The 20,302-nt window shown below is 45.3% G+C and overlaps 1 protein-coding gene across 1 annotated transcript in view; it reads right to left on the minus strand.

The window, feature by feature from the left end:
• Positions 1–842: 842 nt before the first annotated feature.
• The window catches only part of LOC126284619 (complement factor D-like), a 174,766-nt gene continuing 155,306 nt past the window's right edge, over positions 843–20,302 (minus strand). Inside the window, exon 8 of the mRNA XM_049983688.1 lies at positions 843–1,132. Within this exon, the coding sequence (XP_049839645.1) occupies positions 987–1,132 (146 nt within the window). The 3' untranslated portion in view covers positions 843–986. The remainder of the gene's footprint in view (positions 1,133–20,302) is intronic.

Raw genomic sequence — 20,302 nt, forward strand, 5'->3', positions numbered from 1 at the left:
TACAGCTGCAGGTTTCATTCTCTAGACGCTAGAAGATCGAAATTCTGTGTAGATTCCGAAGGTCTATAATTGTGTGCTTTTGAATGGAAAGATTAATTAAAAGAGATTCAGTTAGCACAACATACTCTGTCACAAAAAATTCAGCGAGCCACTCATCAATCACGTCCTTAAACATGCCATTAAACTCTTTATGAGTGAAGTTACCATTTGCAATAAAAAGCCGGCTGGGGTAACTGAGCGGTTCTAGGCGCTAAAGTCTGGAACCGCGTGACTACTACGGTCGCAGGTTCGAATCCTGCCTCGAGCATGGATGTTTGTGATGTCCTTAGTTTAGTTAGGTTTAAGTAGTTCTAAGTTCTAGGGGACTGATGACTTCAGAAATTAAGTCCCATAGTGCTGAGAGCCATTTAAACCATTTTTTGCAATAAAACGCATAGCTTTATCTATCCGAGTTCCACATAAATCAGAAATACATTTTGTAATCGAGAAAAGACTTTTCACTCACCTGCAATGTGGCATCATATTATAAGACCACCATATTTCGCTGCGTTCCTTTAGCTGTGTATCAGCATTGTGATAAGGGTCACCAGAGGGCGATGTATGTTGACGAGATTTTGTAATAGTTGGCTTGTACTTTCGTATCTGTTCGGACAGCCTAAGAAGTTGTGGTTGCCATCTTCTTCTTGACCACAATCACATAAAGAAGACTTGTACAAGCCAACACGGTGTATCGTATGCCCAGTCGCAGCAGTTGCTGACTGTGATCCATGTTATTTTGTTCTTGAACCTTGTATGGCACTTTAATGGCTAAGGTAGAGTGTAGTGATAGTCGAACACACATATACGATTCAGCTGAAATGTTTAATTATGTTCGAAATTTCACTACATAGTGGTTGTTTATGAGAAGGTGGTTCAGGGAACATTATAGACGGCTTTGTATTGTGAACTGGAAGCGTGGACATCAGGTCACCTTGATCCCGGAGGTTTTAGAGATCCATGTGAGGTAGTTGGTGACCCGCGTGAAGCCAGCTGGGAAGTCGGTCAGGCAGTGTTCTGAGAACACAAAGCTGGCCACGCCAATCACCACATAGCCCTTGGTGGTCCCAAACGTAAACGGACTGCCGTTGTCGCCCTATGAGGAAGAAGAGAAACCTTATGAGTAACCCTCATCCAGTATTGAGCGAAACAGTCCAGTCTCTCTGCATACTGCGGATGGGTGATATTTAATGCATGGGTGATATTTAATGTACAGTTGATATTTAACATAACTATTAAAGGACACTATTACTAAGTCATATTTATAAGCAAATAACACATTCAAAGCTGGAACCCAGTACATTTTTAAGTGACGTAAGATTCACAAACGAAAAAGGGTACATTATTCATCTCATATCTGGTTGACAATGAGAAAACTTTTCAGCTTTATTACAATGCATTTCTTCTTGCTTTTGAACGATCAGTAATTTTAAACGAATCAATGCCATTTATGCAAGAATTCAGAGTCTCGCGATGGTAACATTGAATAAAAAGTTAGCGGGTTTCCAGCAGCGTCAAGTGGTTCAGATTATACGAGCTTTCGACCAAGCACCCCTTGACCACTGTCAAGTGGTACGACTGCCAGAGACAGTGGCCTGCAGCTCACCGCACTGTGGGATCCAGTGAATATTGCGAGCTCCAGTGACGTCACAGCCGGCAGTTAGTATAAGGGATGTACCACCAGCCCTCTGTCAATCATACCTCTTCACAATGGTTAAGGAGTGGCTGGAAAAAAGCTCTCGTAATTTTAATTATTTCACGTGCTTTTTATTCAGTAACATTTACGCCTTGCCACTGTGACGGGCAGCCTCAGTGATCCATCTCACAGCGTATTATGCAGTCAGGGCTTTACTCCCGCACCTGCAATGTCTTCGTTTCTTTGCAAAGGTGTGTCGTAACCATCCCATGCGCCAGTCGCGTCTCATTAGCAACTCGGCCCGGGCACGGCGTGGCTTACGTATGAACGTATTCGTTGTTTCGGTAAACTGAACGGCAGAAGATTTCCGAATGCAGAATCTTTTCACAGTGCAAGCTGTAAATCAGTTTCAACTTGAAAGCCAAACAGTTACTCGTTTACAGTTGCTAACGTGTTGCACTTTCTTAACTGCACTACTGTACTTGCCCATATAGCAAATATACTACTGGCCATTAAAATTGCTACACAACGAATATGACGTGATACAGACGCGAAACTTAACCGACAGGAAGAAGATGCCGTGATATGCAAATGATTAGCTTTTCACAGCATTCACACAAGGTTGGCGCCTGTGGCGACACCTACAACGTGCTGAGATGAGGAACGTTTCCAGCCGATTTCTCATACACAAACAGCAGTTGACCGACGTTGTCTGGTGAAAAGTTGTTGTGATGCCTCGTGTAAGGGGGAGAAATGCGTACCATCACGTTTCCGACTTTGATAAAGGTCGGATTGTAGGCTATCGCGATTGCGCTTTATCGTATCGCGACATTGCTGCTCGCGTTGGTCGAGATCCAGTGACTGTTAACAGAATGTGGAATCGGTGGGATCAGGAGGGTAATACGGAACTCCGTGTTGGATGTTAACGGTCTCGTATCACTAGCTGTCGAGATGACAGGCATCTTATCCACATGGCTGTAACGGATCGTGCAGCCACGTCTCGATCCCTGAGTCAACAGATGGGGACGTCTGCAAGACAACAACCATCTGCAGAAACAGTTCGACGGCGTTTGAAGCAGTATGGACTATCAGCTCGGAGACCATGGCTGCCGTTACCCTTGACGCTGCATCACAGACAGGTGCGCCTGCGAAGGTGTACTCAACGACGAACCTGGGTGCACGAATGGCTAAACGTCACTTTTTCGGATGAATCCTGGTTCTGTTTACAGCATCATAATGGTCGCATCCGTGTTTGGCGACAACGCGGTGAACGCACAATGGAAGCGTGTAATCGTCATCGCCATACTAGCGTATCACCCGGCGTGATGGTGTGGGGTGCCATTGGTTACACGTCTCGGTCACCTCTTGTTCGCATTGACGGCACTTTGAACAGTGGGCGTTACACTTCAGATGTGTTACGACCCGTGGCACTACCCTTCATTCGATCCCTGCGAAACCCTACATTTCAGCGGCGTAATGGACGACCGCATGTTGCACGTCCTGTACGGGCCTTTCTGCATACAGAAAATGTTCGACTGCTGCCCTGGCCAGCACATTCTCCAGATCTCTCGCCAACTGAAAACGTCTGGTCAATGGTGGCCGAGGAACTGGCTTGTCACAATCCGCCAGTCACTACTCTTGATGAACTGTGGTATCGTGTTGAAGCTGCATGGGCAGCTGTACCTGTACACGCCATCCAAGCTCTGTTTGACTCAATGCCCAGGCGTATCAAGGCCGTTATTATGGCCAGAGGTAGTTGTTCTAGGTACTGATTTCTCAGGATCTATGCATCCAAATTATGTAAAAATGTAATCACATGTCAGTTCTTGTATAATATATTTGTCCACTGAATACCCATTTATCATCTACATTACTTCTTCGTGTAGCAATTTTAATGGCCAGTAGTGTATTATTAGACATTTTCTGACAGTAATTTACATCAAAGGTGGCTCAGTAGATGCTGCACACCTTTGTATCAATGTCCTTACAATTATGGGGAGCACAGAAGGAATCTGTTGGATTTAGTGGACTCCACAACGATTCAGGCTAGCAGCTCCGCTCTAAAGGCAATCACAGTAGCGTAAAACACACTCTTGCCGTTTTCTCAAAGAAAGTAATCAAGGAGTGTCAAGTCAGGCGAAAGCACTGGCAACGCGACAGGCCCTCCACGGCATATCCAGTGTTCCCCACAATCGACAGTCGGCCGTGCACGCGCATCAACACTGAAGTGTGCTGGGTTACATCACGAGGCCTCCGCGCAGAGCAAGTACAACACTGACCAGCAGTTCCAGAAGGTTTACCTGCGGGAACTGTAAGTAAGCTGCCGCAGTTGACCTAGGTAGCAGTAATAAGCGTCCTAGAAGAAGATCGTCCTCAATTCCCGCCGACGCTTACAAAGAACCTTCGTTGCTGCCATCTAACAGCAGCGGCATGCGGATTCTCATAGTCCGAGGTGTGGCCGTTCCTGCTGTTAGAAGGCCCCAACTGTAAGTAAAACATGTGTATGGAAGACAACGTCATTCGCTCTCCGGCGACCTGGTCCCATAGTACAGGCTACAGCATGCATGCTGCTCCAAGGTTCACAGCCAAATCCACAGATCACGTCACTCCACCAGTTTTTGAGAGTGACGTGGTCTGTAGATTTGGCGATGAATTGTATCAAAGGTGCTGTGTTGTGTGTGTGGTGTGTCTTCTGTTAGAGAACAGATTTTGGTAGATAAGAAGAGCTGCTCTTCCATTACCACTCGCCACATAAAATTGTCAGTGAGCTCATCATATCGATACTCGGTGTTTCGTTGAGTATTAACACTAAGAAAACAATTTAGGTCTAGTAAGATGCAGAACACTGAAGATACAGTATTACAACAGCCCAAGCTGGACAGGTAAGATGGACGCCAAAGTCAATACACTACTACAAAGACAGGAGCTGAATGCATCACTGGTAACGTGCACTCAGCTGAAGTTTCATTATTACAACACAAACTGAGTGACAGAACTAGTACGACTCCACAGAACAACCTCACCAGGAGCTGCGCAACTGGTTACTAGATGGCAGCCCGCAGCATGACCATGCGTCTAGCTCATAAACAGCAGACCAGAACGTATATGTTCCTCGACAAAAAAAGATGTATCTGAGCCGTGTGCAGCTCGTGTACATTCTGTTTATTGTTTGTCATCTTCTCTTACCGTACTACCGCCTCGTTTCCTTATTCCATTAACTGGAGTCACTAACTTCCTGCCTTACCTGCCTGTGAGTGGCAGCAGCAGCGCTTATCGATAAGTGCTCTGTCGTACTATCTCTGGAGCGACCGATAGTATTGGGTCGTCGTGTGTCTGGAAATCAATCGGGCACGGAGTAGCTGTCGGGGACAGAGGAGAGTCGGGACGGAGCGACAGTACTATCCGATCACTGGCCACACACATGAACTGTCCGACGGAAGGAGTTTGGAGCGGGAACGACCGCCGGTTGGTCGTCTCGTTGGGCGACGTGTATTTGGTCTTTTGACCGTTTCTGGGCCTCGTCAGTTGGTCATCTTGCCGGACATGGGTCGGTTCCTTCCTCGTGCAGAAATATCGTCGCCGAAGGGCAAGAGTTACCTCTGCATGGATGGGTCCGAGCCAGTGTGCCCGGGTCGCCGTGTCTCCGAGTTCCGAACGGACATCGAGTTGTGTCGGGTTGGAGCCTGCAGTGAGCTCTGGACAGCCAAGGCTCGCCCAACCGTTGCCGACACTCGTAACTTCAGTGGGGACGACGTTGGTTGGTCGTTCGGTCGGTCGTCTCATCGGGCGACGTGTATTTGGACACCGGCAGCTTATAGAAACTCTGTGTGTGTGGGACTTGTCATTTCTCCTTGTTGTTCCACGGTGATTGGCTTTAGGATTGTCGGAGTTCTCGGTTCAAGTGTTTGCGTGGAACTGTGTGTAGCATCTATGATTTCCGCTGGGCAGATGAATGCTGTCTGAGTACTGGAGTAGCCGATCGGTCGGTTGCGACAGAGCAGCGAGGAAGTCTCCGCAGCGTGAGGTGCGTTCTTGAGTAATTGTTTGGGCTTTCAGACGTGTTCTGTCGTTTGGTTCGTCAGGTGTCTGTCTCACCTAAACTGTGGTTAGTGTTTCCTAACCAGTCCGAGCATTGGCACGCTATTGTTTGTGATTGTCATTTTATTTGGTCGCAGGTGTTGTGGCAGGCCTTCAGCAGCGTATTAATATTGTCTGTTTTATGTTTAGTACATGGCTTTCAGCCGACCTTCATGAAAACTATTTTAAGATTAGGCCTTCAGCCGTGCTTTAATTAAAATTCTTGTTGCTCTGTATGGACCACTTGTATACTTTATTCAGCTGCTACACCTACGTTGTACAGCAGCTTGTTAAATGTGCTTGCGGACAGGTACAACTAAGCAGTGGCCTGTCAAGGCGTTAGTCAACAACACTATGTCCGATCTGGGTGCCATACTGTCAATGACTGTAGCAAACATCTATCCCTATGCGAAGGCTATAGGCGACTCTGCTTGTAGACTGTCTCGCAGGCTGATCACTACGAACTGTAGCTACGAATTGCCACTCTGGCACTCCGTATTATAACTGTCGCAGGCCAACAACAAAACTTGAACCACCGTTGCTGCCTGTGGTAGCCGCTAATCACAGCGCGGAAGTCCATCTCGTTGGCGGCGGCGTGGAGGTTGCTGATTGGGCCGCACTTGTGGTTAGCGGCGAACTTCAAAGCCCTGTCCATTGCCCCTATCAGAAACTGTCTCAGTGTGCCAGCTCTGGTTACGTCCATTGGCGAGGACGTAACATATGTTACGGCACAAGTGCAGAAACCAAAAAGAAAGACTGCAAAAAACATTAACTGTTTTAAAATAAATAATGGCCATTAAAATTGCTACACCAAGAAGAACGGCAGATGATAAACGGGTTGTTGCTGTTGTGGTCTTCAGTTCTGAGACTGGTTTGATGCAGCTGTCCATGCTACTCTATCGTGTGCAAGCCTCTTCATCTCCCAGTACCCACTGCACCCTACATCCTTCTGAATCTGCTTAATGTAGTCATCTCTTGGTCTCCTTCTACGATTTTTACCATCCACGCTGCCCTCCAATACTAAATTGGTGATCCCTTGATGCCTCAGAACATGTCCTACCAACCGATCCCTTCTTCTGGTCAAGTTGTGCCACAAGCTTCTCTTCTCCCCAATCCTATTCAATACTTCCTCATTAGTTATGTGATCTACCCATCTAATCTTCAGCATTCTTCTGTAGCACCACATTTCGAAAGCTTCTATTCTCTTCTTGTCCAAACTATTTATCGTCCATATTTCACATCCATGCATGGCTACACTCCATAAAAGTACTTTCAGAAATGTCTTCCTGACACTTAAATCTATACTCGATGTTAACAAATTTCTCTTCTTCAAAAACGATTTCCTTGCCATTGCCAGTCTACGTTTTATATCCTCTCTTCTTCGACCATCGTCAGTTATTTTGCTCCCCAAATAGCAAAACTCTTTTACTACTTTAAGTGTCTCATATCTTAATCTAATTCCCTCAGCATCACCCGATTTAATTTGACTGCATTCCATTATCCTCGTTTTGCTTTTGTTGATGTTCATCTTATATCCTCCTTTCAAGACACTGTCCATTCCGTTCAACAGCTTTTCCAAGTCCTTTGCTGTCTCTGACAGAATTACAATGTCATCGGCGAACCTCGAAGTTTTTATTTCTTCTCCATGGGTTTTAATACCTACTCCGAACTTTTCTTTTGTTTCCTTTATTGCTTGCTCAATATACAGATTGAATAACATCGGGGTCAGGCTACAACCCTGTCTCACTCCCTTCCCAACCGCTGCTTCCCTTTCAATCCCTTCGACTCTTATAACTGCCATCTGGTTTCTGTACAAATTGTAAATAGCATTTCGCTCCCTGTATTTACCCCTGCCACCTTCAGAATTTGAAAGAGAGTATTCCAGTCAACATTGTCAAAAGCTTTCTCTACGTATATAAATGCTAGAAACGTAGGTTTGGCCTTTCTTAATCTAGCTTCTAAGATACGTCGTAGGGTCAGTATTGCCTCACGTGTTTCAACATTTCTACGGAATCCAAACTGATCTTCCCCGAGGTCGGCTTCTACTAGTTTTTCCATTCGTCTGTAAAGAATTCGCGTTAGTATTTTGCAGCTGTGACTTATTAAACTGATAGTTCGGTAATTTTCACATCTGTCAACACCTGCTTTCTTTGGGATTGGAATTATTATATTCTTCTTGAAGTCTGAGGGTATTTCGCCTGTCTCATTCATTTTGCTCACCAGATGAAAGAGTTTTGTCAGGACTGGCTCTCCCAAGGCAGTCAGTAGTTCCAATGGAATGTTGTCTACTCCGGGGGCCTTTCGACTCAGGTATTTCAGTGTTCTGTCAAACTCTTCGCGCAGTATCGTATCTCCCATTTCATCTTAATCTACATCCTCTTCCATTTCCATAATATTGTCCTCAAGTACATCGCCCTTGTATAGACCCTCTATATACTCCTTCCACCTTTCTGCTTTCCCTTCTTTGCTTAGAACTGGGTTTCCATCTGAGCTCTTGATGTTCATACAAGTGCTTCTCTTATCTCCAAAGGTCTCTTTCATTTTCCTGTAGGCAATATCTATCTTACCCCTAGTGAGATAAGCCTCTAAATCCTTACATTTGTCCTCTAGCCATCCCTGCTTAGCCATTTTGTAATTCCTGTCGATCTCATTTTTGAGACGTGTGTATTCCTTTTTGCGTGCTTCATTTACTGGATTTTTATATTTTCCCCTTTAATCAATTAAATTCAATATATCTTCTGTTGCCTAAGGATTTCTACTAGCCCTCGTCTTTTTACCTACTTGATCCTCTGCTGCTTTCACTACTTCAGCCCTCAAAGCTACCCATTCTTCTTCTACTGTATTTCTTTCCCCCATTCCTGTCAATTGCTCCCTTATGCTCTCCCTGAAACTCTGTACAACCTCAGGTTCTTTTACTTTATCCATGTCCCATCTCCTTAAATTCCCACCTTTTTGCAGTTTCTTCAGTTTTAATCTACAGGTCATAACCAATAGATTGTGGTCAGAGTCCACATCTGCCCCTGGAAATGTCTTACAATTTAAAACCTGGTTCCTAAATCTCTGTCTTACCATTATATCATCTATCTGACACCTTCCAGTATCTCCAGACTTCTTCCATGTGCACAACCTTCTTTTATGATTCTTGAACCAAGTGTTATTCTCTGTGCAAAATTCTACCAGACGGATTCCTCTTTCATTCCTTACTAACATTCCTATCTGAAACCTGTCAGTATCTGAGATACTGATAAACGGGTATTCATTGCATAAATATGTTACACTAGAACTGACATGTGATTACATTTTCACGCAGTTTGGGTGCACAGATCCTGAGAAATCAGTACCCAGATAAACCTCCGTAATAACGGCCTTGATACTCCTGGGCATTGAGTCAAACAGAGCTTGGATGGCGTGTACAAGTACAGCTGCCCATACACCTTCAACACGATACCACAGTTCATCAAGAGTAGTGACTGGCGTATTGTGACGAGCCAGTTGCTCGGCCACCATTGACCAGACTTTTTCAGTTGGTGAGAGATCTGTAGAATGTGCTGGCCAGAGCAGCAGTCGAACATTTTCTGTATGCAGAAAGGCCCGTACAGGACGTGCAACATGCGGTCGTCCATTATCCTGCTGAAATGTAGGGTTTCGCAAGGATCGAATGGAGCGTAGAGCCACGGGTCGTAACACCACTGTTCAAAGTGCCGTCAATGCGTACAAGAGGTGACCGAGACGAGTAACCAGTGGTAACCCACACCATCACGCCGGGTGATACGCCAGTATGGCGATGACGAATACACGCTTCCAATGTGTGCTCACCGCGATGTCGCCAAACACGGATGCGACCATCATGATGCTGTAAGCAGAATCTGTATTCATCCGAAAAAAATGACGTTTTGCCATTCGTGCACCCAGGTTTGTCGTTGAGTACACCATCGCAGGCGCTCTTGTGCGTGATGCAGCGTCAAGGGTAACCGCAGCCGTGGTCTCCGAGCTAATAGTCCATGCTGCTGCAAACGTCGTCGAACTGTTCGTGCAGATGGTTGTTGACTTTAAACGTCCCCATCTGTTGACTCCGGGATCGAGACGTGGCGTATAAGATGCCTGTCATCTCGATTACTTGTGAAACGCGGCCGTTGGGATCCAGCATGGCGTTCCGTATTACCCTCCTGAACCCACCGAGTCCATATTCTGCTAACAGTCATTGGATCTCGACCAATGCGAGCAGCAATGTCGCGATACGATAAACCGCAATCGCTATAGGCTACAATCCGACCTTTAGCAAAGTCGTAAACGCGATGGTACGCATTTCTCCTCCTTACACGGAGCATCCCAGCAACGTTTCACCAGGAAACGCCGGTCAACTGCTGTTTGTGTATGAGAAATTGGTTGGAAACTTTCCTCATGTCAGCACGTTGTAGATGTCGCCACCGTCGCCAACCTTGTGTGAACGCTCTGAAAAGCTAATCATTTGCATATCACAGCATCTTCTTCCTGTCGATTAAATTTCGCGTCTGTAGTACGTCATTTTCGTAGTGTATCAATTTTAATGGCCAGTAGTGTAGTTTATGTTTTTAAGTTGCTTAATCACATCATTTTTGTAACAGTATTTATTAACTTATATTAGTTGCATAGTAACGATCACAAACAACTACGTATTTAAACCAGATTGACACTTCTAGAACCCAGAAGGTTGGGGTCCTTAGACTGAGAAATCCGGAAGTATTGAAAACAGACATAGCAGGCAACCAAAAGAAGTCACGTTTTGCTGAAATATTTGATTATGTAATCAGAATGATAATTCCCGCAACAGGATGTTTTTTTAAGATGTGACACTGTAACAGTATTTTTGTAAAACACGATATTATAATGAATAAAACATATCGCTGTCAGTAACTTTGTTTTTCTGATCACTGTAGACTACTTTTCTTAAACAGTCATGACATATATACTTTTTCATTCCCTGCCCCTCAGAAAGAACTTATCTATATCATTGTACAAAATTATCAAATGATGAATAAGTACAATTATTATTGTTATTAGTTCGCTTGATGCGTGTACGCCTTATCTTCACTTTCAACATTCCTGATGTCGTCATTCGTTTTGAGATTTACAGAACTAAATCTATACACGAGACGTGGCAGTGCGAAGCATGTGTCAGCTAACGTACAGCGATTATGAAACTAATAACCATCTTGAGGTTGAAGCTCTTGTGTTCGTGTTTGCTTACAAACAGACTTGTTTCTGGAGGAGATCCACCTTGAGCAAACCACAACTTCATCGTTTTTTCTAATTCCCAGCCAGTTTAGCCGAAGTGATGTGAAATGTCAGCATTATCAGTGGGCTTTTATTTTTTTTCTTTGTTGCCTCATGCTGTGGTTTCCTGTTTTTTACTTCTTCATTGCATTTGTTTCCTGAATATATTCTTGCCTTATTGGAAACAGATTTACTCTGACCATCGATATAGAGCTTTACAATATTATAGTTTTTGCTACACTGTATGAGCGAGTCAGGAATCGGTCTGCGACTTTCCATTATATTACAGTCAGAGTAATTGCAGGGTTTTGAGATTACTACTTGAGTTTTGGGCCGAACAGATATTTCGTTGATCACAATAATGGAACACTGGACCAGCTCGTCCACCTGTCGTATATTAAATGCTTTTGTACCGCATTCACTTAGGTGAAGTGTAGGGACTAGCCAATAATTTCAATAAATAAGCGAAGGAAACTGCCTCACTCAGGGCGGCCTGTGTAGCACGCGTTCAAAGTAATATCTCACACTCTCACACAAAAGTCATATAAAATACCACACTATGAGATTTTCCCAAGATCGAAAGGTAAAGGCCGTATTTCGGACAATCACTTCCCCTAGCAAGCTCTATAACAAGGAGGACGAACATAAGGACAAATACGGTGATTCAGAAGTATATAAAATAGGTTGTCAGAATTGTCAGCGCATGTATATTGGCCGAACATGAAAGCGGTTTAGAATACACACATCAAAAAACGTTTTGCATCACTCCTTTTCCCAGAACTCCTGAAGATAGAGATTGACTTTGCATACTGTATCACAGACACAGTCACCTTGACTGTTCAGAGACGTCACTAAACCCGACCAAATATGTAAACACCCATGCTTGTGCAGTGCCTATTAGACGGAGGGGATCCGACAGCTGACGATTTCCAGTCATTCCACCAGGAAGGAGGTACACGGCTCGTGTTGTCTGTAGTTCAAACATGCCTACAAGGTCAATACCGCTGTTCGATCGTGTCCGAATTGTTAATTTGTGCCAGGAAGGCCTCTCAACAAGGGAAGTGTCCAGGAGTCCCGGAGTGAACCAAAGCGATGTTCTTCAAATATGGGGGAGATACAGAGAGACAGTGACTGTCGATGACATGCATCGCTCAGGCCAAGGACTACTACGGCAGTGGATGACCACTACCTACGGATTATGGCTCGGAGGAGCCCTCATAGCAACGCCACCACGTTGAATAATGCTTTTGTGCAGCCACAGGACGTCGTGCTGCGACTCAAACTGTACGCAATAGGCAGCATGATGCGCAACTTCGCTCCCGACGTCCATGGCGACCTGTCCATCTTTGCAACCAAACCACGACACCATGCAGCGCCGTGGAGATGAGCCGAACAACATGCCGAATGGACCGCTCAGGATTGGCGTCACGTTCTCTTCGCCGAAGAGTGTCGCATATCCCTTCAACCATACAATCGTCGGAGGCGGTAATGTTGAAAGCCTGAGACACACTGTCCAGCGAGTGCAGCCAGGTGGAGGTTCCCTGCTGTTATAGGGTGGCATCATGGGTGGCCGACGGTCGCCGCTGGTGGTCACGGAAGGCGCCGTAACGGGTCTGCGTTAGGTGAATGTCATCCTCCGACCGATAGTGCAACAATATCGGCAGCATATTGGCGAGGCATTCGTCTTCATAAACGACAATTTGCGCCCCCATGGTGGACATCTTGTGAATGAGTTCCTTCAATATAACGACATCGCTCGACTATAGTGGCCAGCTTGTCTCCAGACATGCCTATCGAACATGCCTGGGATAGATTGAAAAGGGCTGTTTATGGACGATGTGACCCACCAACCACTTTGAAGAATCGCCGTTGAGGAGTGGGACAATCTGGACCAACAGTGCCTTGCTGAACTTGTGGATAGTATGCCACGACGAATAAGGGCATGCATCAATGCAAGAGTTAGTGCTACTGGGTATTAGAGGTACCGGTGTGTACAGCAATCTGGACCACCACCACTGAAGGTCTCGCTGTATGGTGGCACAACATGCAATGCGTGGCTTTCATGGGCCGAAATGACGTTTATGTTGATCTCTATTCCAATTTTCTGTAGAGGTCCGGAACCCTCGGAACAGAAGTGATGCAAAACTTATTGATGTGTGTACTTTATAAAGAACACTGGAATTTAAATTGCAGTCGTACAACACTGGCTGTGCGTCTGAAGACAACTAACCATACCTCAAGCGAGATCGAAGATAGCATGAAAATTAAGCACAACCCAGGGAAAGACCCTGTGGTAGACGTCCCGCAAAATTTATCATATGAACAAAAGGAGTTTAATTTACATGGATTCTTCTATTTATACGAAGTGTATAGAAAATAAGTCAAGAAATACTCTCAACTATCTATTGAGAGGAAACAGAGCACCTTGAACGACTAGAAATAGGACGTCCATATTCACAGGACACGTACGTTAGCACGTTCTGCAGAAATGATTGGTGCTAAGCTTCTTTCAAGCAACGGAAAATCGAATGAGAGCGAGAGGTACAACAAGCACAGTGTGTGTGTGTGTGTGTGTGTGTGTGTGTGTGTGTATGCTGGGTTACTCACGTTGCATATGCTTGCTCCATATACTCCTCCAGCGCAGAAAGAGGTTCTGGCGTTGTAGTTGGGAAAGTAGGCTTTGCAGTTAGCGTTGGTATCCACGACCAGTGGCATATACAGCAACACTTGGGAACAGCGTGACACTGAAATCAGAGCATCCATCCTTCATGAGAGGAGCAATCTCGGAAGGAAAAAAAAATCAATCAAATTGATCGCTTTATAATTTCAAAATGCCTTTTTCTCGTTGTAATGAAATATTTATTACGCACTACACGCGTTCGCCATTTATACTAAACACAGCTTCAGCAGACTTTTCCTGTTAAGTACATTTCTGTCTGCACTTATACTCACAGACTTGAAACACACCATAATTTTTACTGTCACTCGTTTGTGTTGCAAAAATCTGTTTTTCCTCTCATCTGGCCGTAGCTTATGCGGACACATATCCACTGGCCTTATGATAATTCGACACATATTACCGTCTCGATCCTCTGATTCTGTATTTTTCAAATTTCGTTTCTCGTAAGCTAAACAATGCGGAACACTTCACCATTGATCTGACGAGAATTACAGATTTATCCTCCCAATAACTGTGAAAGCGTTTTTTCGTGACACTGTACACTAAGCGTTTCTTGTTTTGTGTTTTCGGAGAGAAAATTTCTTCATCAGCATTTCCACGCTTCACTTGAGCTTTGCGTGGTGACGCGGTGAAGGTGTTTCACCTGCAGTAGTGAGGCTCTGCTGCACTCGTGGCCTATATTGGTAAAAAATATCGTTAATCGCCCTGTGTATCAAGTGAAACCATTACGGATTCGTTAACAACGGTTTAGAAAGTAGTTGTTTGTGCCGTGTCGCGACTATGCGCCGACGCCACACCACCGAAATACACTCTTGATCATAAAGAAAAGAGCACCTTGAACGACTAGAAATATTCACAGGACATTGTACATTAATACGTTGCGCAGAAATGATTAGTATTTTAACAATGACGGCCAACGGGTTCAAAGTCAACATGGACGTCGCGGCGCAACACCAGCTACCGGTAAAATGTGCCTGCAGCTCTCGTTGTCGCTATAAATCGAAGGTAATGGATCAGCATGACTTTAACAGACGTGCACGATGACTCGCAGACGTATGCGCGATCTGTACTATGAAATTAATGAGTCTGAAAGATGATGATGATGATTTTGAATTGTGGGGCGTACAACAGCTTGGTTATCAGCGCCCGTAGAAATTCCAAATCTTTTCACTGTCCAGTCTCGCCATTTTTCCTGAATGGTGATTAAATGATGAGGACAACACAAACAACCAGTCCACGAGAGGAAAAACTACCTTACGTGGCCCAGAATAGAATGGAACCCAGGACTCCGGCATCCAGGAGCACCAACGCTAATCACTAGACCACAAACTGCGGACGAGTTTGGGAGAGTGCGAATTATTGGCGTGAGAGAACGTGACGCATCCATCCGGGAAAATGCTGCTCGTGTGGGACGAAATGTTTCGGCAGTGCAGTGTGTGTGTGTGTGTAGAATGGTTGACAGAAGGCCGTAGAACACTACGACATGGGTCAAGTCTCACCACCCAGATCCCCCCCCCCCCCCCCAGGAAGACCGACACCTCATCCGAATGGCGCTTAAGACATGTCTGTATCTGCGTTCTCCTCGGCTCCAAACAACAATGCAATGGTCTAACACATCGTTCACTAGCAGGGGTGACAGTCTGTCGCCATTTATTACGGCATGGGTTACATGTGCGAAGTCCACTTCTGACGAATGTGCAGAAATAATAGACGGCAATGGTGTGTTTAACGACGCCACTGTGGCCAGGAATGGCATCAGATAGCGTTTTTTGACGAATCCGGGTTCTGTTTGTTTGAAAATGATGACCGCATTTTGGGGAGCACCATTGATTGCATTCGCACATGACATACAGCGCCAGCTGGAGGCCTTATGATGTGGAATGTCTTTGCATAAAATGGCAAATCACAGTTGGTACATGTCCAGGGCATTCAGACCAGTGTGACCTACGTGAATTACATACATCCTGCAAACAGTACCCATACCCTTCCTGCACAACACCCCAGACTTTTTTTTCAGCAAGACAATGCACGACCACGTGCTCCTTCACGAACACGTCCCTTCATGGTGTCACAGGATATCAGCCTTTTGCCCTGGTCCGCCAGATCACCATACATGTCTCCAGTCGAAAATGTGTGGGATGTGGTGGAACGACGTGTGCAGAGCTGTGACCCAGAGCAAACATCACAGATGAGCTGTGGAACCAAGTGTGTGCAGCGTGAATGACTTTACCACAGGACGCCATTCGCACCTGATACGCGTCAATGTCATCAGGCATGGACAGGTTACCAGGGCCAATGGTGAACCCTGTGCCTTCTAGCGAACAGGACAAATGCTGCACTGAATTGACAGAATGCTAACCATTTCTGCAGAACATTATAATGTTAAGGATAATTGCAGAATGTGGTGCCACAGAACGTGGCACTACACAAAACTGGCGCTAGTAGCATAGGCACACAGTCCACGGTATTGGTGAGAAGTTGAGAAAACCGTCCCAAAACACATGTGCTACAAAACGCCACTGTTTCCTGCGCATGTACCCCGGCATCAGTGTGGGATATGATCGCCATGCACACGTACACAGGCCGCACAACGGGTTGGCATACTCTGGATCAGGTGGTCGAGCAGCTGCTGGGGTATAGATTGCCATTCTTGTACCAGTGCCTCTCGGAGCTCCTGAAGTGTCCTAGGGGTTTGAAGACATGCAGTGATACGTTGACCGAGAACATCCCAGACGTGCTCAATGGGGTTTAGGTCTGGAGACCAGGCAGGTCACTCCATTCGCATCATATCTTCTGTTTCAAGGTGCTCCTCCACGATGGTAGCTCGGTGGGGCCTCCATCAGGAGGAAGGTGTGACACACTTCACCCCTGAAAAGGCGGGCATACTGGTGGAAAAATGACGTCCCGATTCATCTGACCTGTCACAGTTCCTCTGTCAAAGACATGCACGGATGTACGTGCACCAATCACAATCCCACCCCACACCATCAGATCACGACCTCAAGAATATTAAGGGGTTGATATCCGGTTCCTGGTTCACGCCAGATGAAAATCCGGCGAGAATCACTGTTCAGACTATACCTGGATTCGTCCGTGAACATAACCTGGGACCATTGTTGCAATGGCTGTGCACTGTGTTCTTGACACCAGGCTTCACAGGCCCTCCTGTAACCAGGGGTCAGTGGAATACATCTTGAAGGTCTCCGGGCGAATAAGCCATGTCTGTTCAGTCGTCTGTAGACTGTGTGTCTGGAGACACCTGTTCCAGTGGCTGCTGTAAGATCCCGGGCAAGGCTACCTGCAGTAGTCCGTGGCCGTCTGCGGGCACTGATGGTGAGATATCCGTCTTCCTGTGGTGTTGTACACTGTGGACGCCCCGTACTTTAGCACCTGGACACGTATCCTGGCTGCTGTAATCGTTGACATAATCTTGCTATCACACATTGTGGCCCGTGCTACTAACTGCTGTCCTTGACCAGCCTCCAGTCGCCCTAGTATTCTACCCCTCATAACTTCATCAATATATGTTCATTGAGCAATTTTTAACACACAGGCACCATTAACACGTCTGAAAAGGTCTGCACACTTACTCGCTGCGCCGTTCCCTGACATGCACCAACACACCTCTGCGTTTGTGGACTGCTGCCAGCGCCACCGTGCGACAACTGCAGGTCAAATGCATCGCATGGTCATACATCGAGGTGATTTAAACCCGGAAACGGCCTGCTAGAGCTTTGTTTCACCATGTATCAGCATTATCCTTAATTTATAAGCATGAGTGTGCATGTTCTGAGAATATGAATGTCCTATCTATAGTCTTTCAAGGTTTTAGGTTTTGTTGCTACATTAGTTCTGCACTTTCTACACTGAAGAGGCAAAGAAACTGGTACAACTGCCTAATATCGTGTAGTTCCACAACACGGCGTGTCATGGACTCCACTAATGTCTGAAGTTGTCCTAGAGGGAATTGACCTACGAATCCTGCAGGCCTGTTCATAAATTCGTAAGAGTATGAGGAGGTAGAGATCTCTTCTGAACACCACGCTGCAAGGCATCCCAGATGTGCTCTATAATGATCATCCCTAGGAAGGTTGGTAGCCAAAGCAAGTGTTGAAACTCAGAAGAGTTTTCCTGGAGCCACTCTGTAGCTACTCTGAACGTGCGGGGTGTCGCATTGTCGTGTTGGAATTGCCCAAGTCCATCGGAATTCACAATGGACATGAATGGTTGCAGGCGATAGACAGAATGTTTACTTACGTGTAAGCTGTCAGAGTCGTATCTAGATGTATTCAGGGGTCGGTCACATATCGGTCCAAGTGCACACGCCCCACACCATTACAGAGCCTCCACCATCTTTAACAGTCCCTGCTGACATGCAGGTCCATGAAATTGTCTCCATACCCATAGACATCCATCCGCTCGATACAATTTGAAACGATACTCGTCCTACCACGTAACATATTTCCAGTCAACCACAGTCCAATGTCGTTCTTGATGGGGCCAGGCGAGGCATAAAGGTTTGTCTCGTTCAGTCATCGAGGGTACATGAGTGGGCCTTGAGTTCCGAAAGCCCATATCGATGATGTTTCGTTGAACGGTTCGCACGCTGACGCTGGTCTGACGGCCCAGCACTGAAATCTGCAGCAATTTGCTGAAGGGTTGCACTTACGTCGCTTTGAACGATTCTCTTCAGTCGTCGTTGGTCCCATCCTTGCTGGATCATTTTCTGGCCGCAGTGATGTCGGAGATTTGATGTTTTACCGGGTTCCGGATATTCGCGGAACACTCGTGAAATGGTCGTAAGGGAAAATCCCCACTTCATCGCTACCTCGGAGATCCTGTGTCCCATTGTTCGGGCGCCGACTATAGCGCCACGTTCAAACTCACATACAACTCGATAACTTGCCATTGTAGCAGCAATAACCGATCTAACAACTGCGCAGACACTTGTTGTCTTACATAGGCATTGTCGACCGCAGCGCCATATTTTGCCTGTCCACATATCTCTGTACTTGAATACGCATGCCTATAACAGTTTCCTTGCCGCTTTAGTGTAGATCCAAGTGTGAAAAACTTGCAGAATTGCACACTTTTAATTCTTTCTTTTTCTGGTTCTTTTCCAATTACATTTACTTACGTGTGGCGCTGAAAGAGTTGTTACTGAGATTTCGTTATGCATCTACTTCTACTTCTACATTTCTATACCTTCGTGGTACTCTGACAATGTTCAGATAGTGTCTCGACTTCATGGCTGTATACAATATGCTGGTATCAGTCCGTCTCCTTGCGTATTATGCTCTGAGAGGCAGAGTAAAGCTGTGCAATTGACTATAGCAGTAAGGCGTGGAGTTTCGCGGATTCTTTCACCCGCTGTGCATAGTATTAGGCCGTCTTCGATTTACGTGGCAGAGATATGGTTCGCTCTTAAGTTTATAACTTTTATGACAATCAGTTCATAGTGTACATAAAATTTAGGATTATCTCTTGCTCTCCATTGTCCGTCACCCATAAGATTTTTAATGAACATCTCAACATATATATTAAGTTCTGTTCCTTCTTTAAGACGTTATTCTGATTTTTTATCAGATGTGTATAGATTTCTATTTCTTCAGGATGCTTATGTAGTATCCTTTTTCGGCTCGATGAAGACTGGAAAGATTTGTGCGTACGTCTCATGCAGTGTGTCGATTTTCTGGAAGACACATAGTAAATGGGGAGATGTTGTTTGTTATATGTTCCTTGTATCTTATACTAGTTCTTCGTCCAGGTTGTCCAATGTACAAAATGTCACCGTCGCTGCACTTAATGTTAGGTATTTTTCATTGGTCGTAGTTTTGAGCTTTCACTGTTCTGTTAATTGTCATCGTACCTAGCTTCTTCTCTGTGGAGAAGCTAATTTTTACATTAATATTACGACACGTATTATTTATTTTTTTGATAAATATTTCCCACATATGTTAACGTAACGCATTTTTATTTTTTTCTACTTTCTCTAATCTTATTTCGTTTGTTATTGTTTGCACATTTTCCACTGATTTTCCTTCTCTATGTTTCATCAACAATATTAGGATTCATATTTGCAGTTTGATGCAACTAATGAAAATTTCTACCATTTGGATCTCGGATCTCCTGATCGCTGGGCAGATACACTAACCACTAAGCTCCCTATCACAATGGCTTTACAGGACTGCGCGGAGTCTGTTAGCACGCCTCCCTACCCATTCACACCTCAACCCTCTCGATATTCCACCTAAACTCGAAAAGCGTTGCAGAGGCTCTTCAGCTGTATTCGACTAGCACCTCAGCATGAAATGAAACGTGAGATCCTGCCTGAAACTCAGAAATGGGTGTTTGAGACTTGAAAAGGTCTCTGGAACCATGTAGCGTCATTTAATTATATTAGGATTGTCGTTGCTATTTGCGGTCACAGTTTTAATTGTATCCAATCAGTCTGAATATTTTCTTTAGTAAAGAGACTTTTGATGGATTGTTGTTGTTGTGGACTGGTTTGATGCAGCTCTCCATCCTACTCTATCCTGTGCAAGCTTCTTCATCTCCCAGTACCTACTGCAACCTGCATCCTCCTGAATCTGTTTCGCGTATTCATCTCTTGGTCTCTT

Source organism: Schistocerca gregaria, chromosome 8 (genome assembly GCF_023897955.1).
Source record: "Schistocerca gregaria isolate iqSchGreg1 chromosome 8, iqSchGreg1.2, whole genome shotgun sequence".
NCBI lineage: Eukaryota > Metazoa > Arthropoda > Insecta > Orthoptera > Acrididae > Schistocerca > Schistocerca gregaria.